Source organism: Pollicipes pollicipes, unplaced genomic scaffold (assembly GCF_011947565.3).
Source record: "Pollicipes pollicipes isolate AB1234 unplaced genomic scaffold, Ppol_2.1 Scaffold_4002;HRSCAF=4701_pilon_pilon_pilon, whole genome shotgun sequence".
Taxonomy (NCBI): domain Eukaryota; kingdom Metazoa; phylum Arthropoda; class Thecostraca; order Pollicipedomorpha; family Pollicipedidae; genus Pollicipes; species Pollicipes pollicipes.
In genome coordinates, this window is record NW_023596420.1 from 10,844,399 (window position 1) to 10,853,161 (window position 8,763).

The window sequence follows — 8,763 nt, forward strand, 5'->3', positions numbered from 1 at the left end:
GTGGGTCGACGCGCCGCCGGCCACTCGAAAACACGCAACGTCGCAAGAAATGGGGGGGGGGGGAGGAGGGGCGCGCCGCCGCGTGCCGACACGGCCGGCGCGCGACGCGGGCCGTAGTGGGCCCCAGCCGCGCGCCGCCGCCGGTTGCACCTACAAGCCGCGCGCGAGCGCGCCACACCGAAGGCGCGGCGAGCGGAAAAGCGCGCGCCCGCGCCGCGGGGCGCATGTAAAACACAGGAAAACCATTGCTTCAGCGTGGATTGACGCGGTGCGGCGCAGCGGCTGCCGCGGCATCGCCGCTCCTGGACCCGGCGCGGGCGCGCGGCTCGCGGTAATATCTCCCTCGGCAAGAGCGCAGTAATATCGGGGACAGGTGTGCGCTTGGGCGTCGGCGGGACGGGATTGTCGGGGCGCCGCCGGCCGCGACCGGAGCGCCTATCACAGTCGGGCCGGGGCGTGACGTCACTCGGTGACCTCGTTCTTGCTGACACAACACGGCAAGACGCCCGACACGTACGGCCGAAGCGACGAGAGCCGGCTGTTGGCAACGCTCGACGGCGTGGCGGCGCACTGTAGCCTGTCCTGTTCGCCGTCAGATGTCAGCACCTCCTGATCCAGCCGCTCGTTGTCGAACACGTCGATGCTCTGCACGTTGGTGGCGTTGCGGCGGCTGCAGATGTCGGCCATGCGCTGCCAGTGGCGCCGGTTCGTCTTCGTCTGGGCGTACACCTCGTCAGAGCAAGGGAACAGCGAGCTCAGCAGGCTGGGAACGTGACGAGCGCAGCGTCAACGATCTGCTCACCACCCTGATCTGCTCACACCTGCGTCGCAGCCGGCTCCCAGCGTCCGTCATCCCCCTCGAAAACACTGCCCCTTTAAACGGCACCGCCCAGACTTGCGGGCCGAATGATCCAACGTCACCAAGTCAACAACGCAACTCTTCCGTCAACAAAGAGCACGCATGGCAAAGCCAGCACGGTCCCGAGCACGGCGCGTCTCGTCAGCACGTGCTACAACAAAGAGCAGGCCCGCACCTCGCCACCGCACACGTCCGAGCGCTGGCTCTCACCTGTAAACAGGCAGCGCAATGTCGTCCAGGAACTGGATCTGCAGCTTCGGGATGAACGCGCGCTCGCGGTCCATCATCTCCGACGGGTCGTTGCCCATCTGCTTCTCCATGTCGCCTTGCGAGAAGAACTCGCGGTACACCAGTTTCTGCCGGACGGAGGTGGACGGTGAGCGTCACCTCACCTCGACCTCTTTCAACGCTGTTGTCCAAGTCCAGGGGGCACAGCATGTAGAAGGAGCAGTTCGTGATGCCGGATGCATGGCACCAGACAGCCACTCAGCACGCCACTACAGAGCCGGACGGCGGCAGCGGCCGACTCAGTCTCCAGCCCACCGTCGCTGGCGGGGGCGCTGCTCAACAGCCCCGGGCCATCCCGCCGACATGCAATCATCACATGCAGCTGATCCCTGAGCACAAGCGAGTGGGTTCCGACGCCCTTGCAAAACCCATATGGACAGGACTTAACAATGCAATGGAATGTGGTGCTTCCATGCGTTCAACAGGGAAGTGTGAAGGACTGTGTGGCTTCCACACACAAGACACTCACGGCTGGGGCATTGGCTGGCTTTGCGTATGGAAGGCCACGGAGTGAATAAACTGAGAATAGCGTTCTTTTTTGGTGACTGGTAAAAGTCAAGGAAAAACGTTAATGCTTTCGCTGCATGCCAGCCACAGTAAACTAGGCTAAGTATCTGTGTAGTTTTCCGGCAGACAGTGGGCGCTCACTGGGCGAGGGTGCGTGGGCGCGTGGGGGAGCCTGCTGACTGCTCTGCCCCAGACCTCGGTCGGACGGAGCCGCCTTCCGCCGCGTTCCGCCCGGTCAGTCCCCCCGCTGCGCGCCGAGCAGGGGCCTCACCGCCGCCTAGGGTTTCCCGGCACGTAAAGCCACCCAAGTCGCCTCGTGCACGCCCACACTTGGGCGGCTTCTCTTGGGCGTAACAGCGGTGACGTTGCGCCGCGTCCACGGTCGCGGCATGACGCCCACGTCACGAAGGGCCGGCCCTGGTCCGCCGGAGCGCGGCATCGTCACGAACCCTCGCCAGCCCCCTCCCCCTCCCCTCCCAGACAGTCCCGTTGGAGACAGAGACTGAAGGAGAGTGCGCAGACTGACGGAGAAGTCGCCACATTAGGCTGTGGAGCCCGCTCCCGCAAGTCGCGATGATCCAATGCCAGTTCAGTGAGAAGAGACTTGTGAATAGTTTTAATTTCTCCCTTACGTGCCTCACATAAGCAATGCAGAAGTGGAAACGGTTTGAAAACAGCTACAAAACCCAGGATTTTTTTCACACGGACTTAAGTGTCCTTATAATGAACGACATAACAAGGCTTACAAAATTGTGACCAAAGGAACGCTTTGTATGTAAAATCCTTGGTTACTGTTAGCAACGCATCCTGGTCATCACCCTACAGTATACCTGAAAAAGTTCGTCTAGGGAAGTAGCAGCAGTATCTCATACCTTAAAATGCCTACAATTCTGCAATTTTCAGCACTCCATCACCACGTGTCCGACACTATGTTGATGAGTTTAAGATACGCTATTGAACCCGGAGGTTTCTTGGCATATCACAGATCCATAGTATCATCCGCTGCTAACAATGATAAAAATGATAACGTGTGATGAGCGGCGTCTGCATCCCGGCCGCCTGGTAGAGTTTGAGCCATCGCGTTATATACATAGCATTCATCTAAAGAAAATAAAACAACACCGCAGGCTTTCTGGCGATCAGCATCAACGGAGCAGCGAGGGTAAGTGCAGCTGCTGAGCAGCAAGAGCCGCGAGTCTCCTAACGATACACCGGACTGGCGTCCCTTTGATCACTCCGTTGGATCTTTCGCGAGGCGATGCGCGCGTGCTCCGGCGGGCGCCAGGCGCTCGCGACGCGTCCATGCTGGGCTGCACCGCGCTCCCGGCTTCAGTGCGTATCCCTGAGTTCAAATATATTTGACACTTGCATCACTGAGCAGAGCGAACCTATTTCAAGGGCTGACTACTCCATAATTCCAGACAGTTAAAGTAGCTTTTAGCAATCTCAACACTGTCTGACTAGTTAACATGAATCGAAAGCTTCGCGAAGTTCAAAACTGCCTGACCAGTTAATATAAACTGAGAGCTTCACGTAGTTCAAAACGTGGCCATTTAACCTGATTCCGCGCGTTTTGCCACGTGATAAGGTAGCACGTAAGGTAGGTCTCTTGTTTTCCCTAGAAACAGTTTCGTTCTGTTCCAGTTTTGTCCTGGAGAGCGCTGAGTGATCCTCAATAGCAGAGGTCAGTTTCTAGTTAAAATATCAATAATTTGAAGATGTTTACAGGGGGAGTCAATGTTCCGGATGGATCTGCGATCCAGTCAGTGCTGCTGTAATGTAGTTCGATTTTCGTACAACTGCCATGGTCTAGTAAGTAATATACACCTGTAACAAACGTCACTGCTGAGCTGATTTAGAAGCATCATACTGAAGCAGATAGCCGTGCAACGTGAAGAGGCGTAAGGTTTTGACAAAGCCGTTCTAAAGCTTTTCAAATAATTTGATTGATGCATGGCAATGATACCAGCAAGGAAGGCATGAAGCTACAGGATTTATGGAGCAGCCTGTTGAGAGTTATCATTTTTACAGCAGACCTTTACTTTACTAGTGTCCAGAAGACACTGAATGAATAAAGTAAACATTGAGATGATCATGATTTGGGCTTTAGGGCGCGCCGACTACAATGATCATACGGGGTCCATTAAAGCAATATGAGAGAGATCACTGATTTCACCTACCAGAGCCCCAATCAGGTGGCCGAGAACCCTTCATCAATCGGCATTTGTTCGTGACGTTTCTGCCGCCGTCCACCGCCTCGCTAGTACCGTCGTCCCCAGTATCTCCCCAGCGTCCGTCCCCGGTATCTCCCCAGCGTCCGTCCCCAGTATCTTCCCCAGGGCCCGTCTCCAGTATCTTCCCAGGGTCCGTCCCCAGTGCCTCCCCAGGGTCCGTCCCCAGTATCTCCCCAGCGTCCGTTCCCCAGTATGTCCCCAGCGTCCGTCCCCAGTATCTCCCCAGCGTCCGTCCCCAGTATCTCCCCAGGGTCCGTCCCCAGTATCTCCCCAGCGCCCGTCTCCAGTATCTCCCCAGGGTCCGTGACCCAGTATCTCCCCAGGGTCCGTCCCCAGCATCTCCCCAGGGTCCCGTCCCCAGTATCTCCCCAGGGTCCGTCCCCAGCATCCCCCAGGGTCCGTCCCCAGTATCTCCCCAGGGTCCGTCCCCAGTATCTCCCCAGGGTCCGTCCCCAGTATCTCCCCAGCGCCGCGGCGCCGCTCCGCCACGTACCGCCGCCTTTTTACTGCTGAGCCAGCGCTTGGTATGGTCGGAGAGGTCGGCGGACGTCATGAGTAGCGAGCGCAGCAGGCGGCGGTGGCGCGGTTTCCGACGGACAGTACCCAGTCGCCGCCATCGCCTCCAGCTCCGGCATGATGCGCAGGTGCTGGCTCAGGTCCGTCGCTGTCGGCCGGGCAGCCGGGCGCGGTCAGCGGCAGCAGGAGCAGGCGAGCGACAGAGCGGGAAGCGGTGGCCAAGGGTGGGGAGCGGGTAACGAGGAGACGGTGGAGCGGCTAAAGCGGTCAGGGGTGGGGAGCGGGTAACAGGAGACAGCGGAGCGGATGGACCGGTCAGGAGTGGGGACCGGGTAACAGGAAGATAGTGGAACGGATGGACCGGTCAAGGGTGGGGAGCGGGTAACAGGAGACGGTGGAGCGGATGGACCGGTCAGGGGTGGGGAGCGGGGGTAACAGGTGCACAAATAAACATTAGAGAGGTGTAGCGGCAGGGAGAAGGCACGAATCGGGACATGGAGAGGGTGGGCAATAGGTGGAGTAAAAACGCACGGACACGGTCAATGACTCAGCGATGCGTGTAGGTGGTCGAGCCACACCGCCAACGTTATCACGTCAGTTCGTAGCCCCCATTGCAGAAGCGCGCATTTGGACACAAAACAACAAACGAGCACAGGGCACGAACGAGGCAAGATGAAGGCGAGACAGAGACAAAGTACGCAATAAACGAGATGGTGAAAACAAAACAAGTGGCTATTCGGAGTCACCGCCAGCTCATCGCTCCACATACTACGAGGGGGGAAAGGACCAGGTCGGCCAGTCAGCACTAGCAATAATCACACACCACCAAATATGTCGAACTCCACGACGGAACAGCATTACGACAAGAAATGACAAGAAACGACAGAAGTAGACACACCGCGGATGTCACATACGAGCCAGGGATAGCATATCCAGCGCGCCGAACAGGAATAACCGCATTCATAATGCGGCCCACTTTGTTTTGAGATGTGGGTGCTGACACCGAACACGGCCTGGCACCACTTGGCATCAGGTCAGAGACTCGACTCGAAAGTTCGGAGAGAGGTCGCTCGAAACACCAGCTGCACTCCTGCACGACACACGGCACACCCGTGCGGTTCAGCAGCGACTTCGGTACCACCCGACCAACATCGGACGGCGTGCAGCTGACATCGATCCACAGGGCTCTCCATACACTGTCGGTACCGCTCGGTGTCCGGGGGAAGGCGACGGCCGGGGCGGGGCCGAGCCGGAGAGCCACGACGATTCCCCCCGGCGGCCGGCGTCAGGCAGCGCTGCCGGGGTCGGCGGCACGGCGTCCGGTCCGGCCGAGTCCCGTGCCGCCGGCGCACAGCGCCCGCATCCGAACTCCCGCCCCGGCCGCGCCCGGTCCCCCACAGACGCCCATCTGCGTCCGCGACGCTCCGCGGAGGGGGCACGGGACGCACGACAGACGCCGGCACCACTTGCCGTTCTCACCCACCGCCACGTCCCGCACGCATGACACGCACAGTCATCGGCATGCAGCACACAGCGCCAGCGGAGAGCCTCGCCGAGATCGCCGCCTCTCCCTGGCACCAGTCTCGGCGCCGGACTCGCGGCGCGGGCCTCACCGAGTATCATGTCCTGCACCATGTCCAGGCAGTGGGTGTAGTCCTTGCGCGGCAGCTGGCTCAGGATGTTGCAGCCCTCCGTGTTCAGGATGCACATGGAATGCGCGAAGTGGTGGCGCCTGCAACGGCCAGCGGCGTCCCGTCAGCGCGATCCGAGGCGCGGGGCCCAGACGGGGGGTCGCGCGGCCAGTACGGCTGACCGCGAACGCCGCCGCAGCCATCTGCTCGCCGACCACCCGGTGAGAGTTACCAAGGCGATGCGAGACCAGCGCGCTGTTTGCGCCGGCTCGGAGCGTGACAATCGGCGGGAGAAGCCGCGACGCTAATGGTTGCCGGAGGCCTCCTCGCGCCGCTGGCGCCCGCAAAGGCCAGCCAAGCCGACGCATCAATAAGCGAAGATAACGACGCGCGCTGCGCCGACATCGACCTGGAAGATTATCACGGGTCGCGACACTCGGGGCACGGTGTCACGGATCAATACCGCGACGATGCATTAGACGGGAGACCGGCGCCGTGGAGGAGAGCACCGTCGGCACAGTTGCCAAGGCCCCGGATTAGTCTCCAGCGCTTGAGCACACCCAAGGCGCAACCCCGCCCAGCCAAACACCCCGGAGGGCGCGGTCACATGAGCAACGCGTCCCCTACGCCACCAGCCCGTCCCGACGCTCCGCGCACCGGTCGTCATCTGGCCAACGGCGGGGCGGGCGTGAAAGAGTCCGAAGAGAGGATGAGAACAAGCGCACGCGCCACCTCAACCCGCCATCTCTGATCCTCGCCAAGCTCTGCCAGAAGAGCCAGCGCTGCCACCGACAGGCCAAGAGCACCGGAGCTGGCCGAGACGCTGGGACACCGGACCTCGCACCGGACCAGGCGAAATGGCGGCGCTAGGTGGCACTGCCGCACGAGCGCGCTCGTCCCACATTCGCTCGCCACGTGTCCCCCCGCGGCGCAACCGACAACGGGCCGGGCATGGCGCGCACATGTAGCCAGACCGAACCGGCCGCGCTGCACCGAGCGCCGCCGGCCACAGCGGCCGCGCGGGCCTCCACCTCCATCACACTGCCCTCGGACGAGTACAGCGAGGCCAGTACGGAGAGCGCGACGCCACCTGGAAGCTATTGGTGGTGCCCCGGTGGTCCAGGTCGTGGCAGAGGCACGCTGTGAGCAGCGACAGTGCCTCCAGCTCACTGGAAAGGAGGCAAGCAGTCAGCCACACCGCAATACGGGACGGGGAGGACTGCTGCCCGGCTCACTGAGACGGGAGGCGAGCAGTCAGTCACAACGCAGTACGGGACGGGGAGGGCTGCTGCCCGGCTCACTGGAAACGGGAGGCGAGCAGTCAGTCACAACGCAGTACGGGACGGGGAGGACTGCTGCCGGTTCACTGGAAACGGGAGGCGAGCGGTCAGTTACACCGCAGTACGGGACGGGGAGGACTGCTGCCCGGCTCATGGAAACGGGAGGCGAGCGGTCAGTTGCACCGCAGTAGGGACGGGGAGGACTGTTGCCCGGCTCACTGGAAACGGGAGGCGAGCGGTCAGTCACACCGCAGTACGGGACGGGGAGGACTGCTGCCCGGCTCACTGGAAACGGGAGGCGAGCGGTCAGTTGCACCGCAGTATGGGACGGGGAGGACTGCTGCCCGGCTCACTGGAAACGGGAGGCGAGCGGTCAGTTGCCGCAGTACGGGACGGGGAGGACTGCTGCCCAGCTCGCTGCAAATATGCAGGGGAGCAGGAGAGGGGGAGGGGAGCATGCATCACACCACAGGCGAGACGACGATGAAGTGCACCAGCTCACTGGAAACAGGAGATGAGTCCGTCACGCACAGAACCAGAGGAAAGGACTGGCGTGTGTCTCCCGCTTATTGGATACAAAGGGACGTCAGTCACGCGATACCCAGGAGAGGCGGCACGCGTCTCCAGCTTATTGTAGCCAGAGAAGCGAGGCGCCCATGTGCCTGTCCCGCAGAGACGAGCAACTCAGGCCACACGTCTGTGGGCGCTGCAGGGCGCCGCGTCACCGCGACATATAAACGGGGCTGGTCATCTCGGGAAGCGCCAGCGGGCGGGGGTGGGGCCGAGGAGAGCGACGCCAGCGGGCAGGTGACATACATCACGGTGGGTGGCAGTGGTCACAAGGTCGATGGTGATGACGGTTTGACTTCATGCGCGCTGACTGCCGGTCACACGTCATGACGTCAGCGGGCGGGCTGAACCGTGCCGAACATTGCGGCACGCTAAACTTTTATCTCAAATGCTGCAGGTGGTCTGGAATTCCGTGATCGGACGGCAGGTCAGGGTTTACACAGGAATCGCGGCATAACGTGGGCGGCTGAGATCCCAGAATCCATCTCTTCGAAACGTCGATTTTTAACGCAATGGATGAGCATGACGGAAAAGCTAATTCATGCATGTTACGTCGACCGGAACTCGTTCGGGACTCATCATTAGTCGTGCGTTCACTTCTTTTATCCAGTGATTGAAAGACGCGACGAAGCGATGGGACATCGAGAAGAAAGACCGGCAAAATGGAGCGTGCACCGTCAGTTCCTTCCTCCAAAGGCGAGGCAAACAAGGTGAGGAAGAAACGTCCCCCGACCGACCGCACCCCGCACCAAACCGGCCGCCGTTCCGCGCCCCCACACCCCAGCGCCCCGCCGGACGATCGGCGCATCGGCAGGCTGCGAGGCGCGGAGCGCGAGAAGTGGTAATGACAGGGCCGTCATAACACACGGCTAGTGCGG

General features: G+C 61.0%; 1 protein-coding gene across 1 annotated transcript; it reads right to left on the reverse strand.

Moving 5' to 3' along the window:
- Positions 1-297: 297 nt before the first annotated feature.
- Positions 298-8,066, reverse strand: LOC119093549 (cGMP-dependent 3',5'-cyclic phosphodiesterase-like). The gene is given in 8 exon segments (XM_037216514.1): positions 298-763; positions 1,070-1,215; positions 4,382-4,477; positions 4,479-4,552; positions 6,018-6,135; positions 7,067-7,111; positions 7,114-7,204; positions 8,041-8,066. Coding segments are annotated over 8 exon segments (897 nt in total). The 3' UTR covers positions 298-462.
- Between the last annotated feature and the right edge of the window lie 697 nt (positions 8,067-8,763).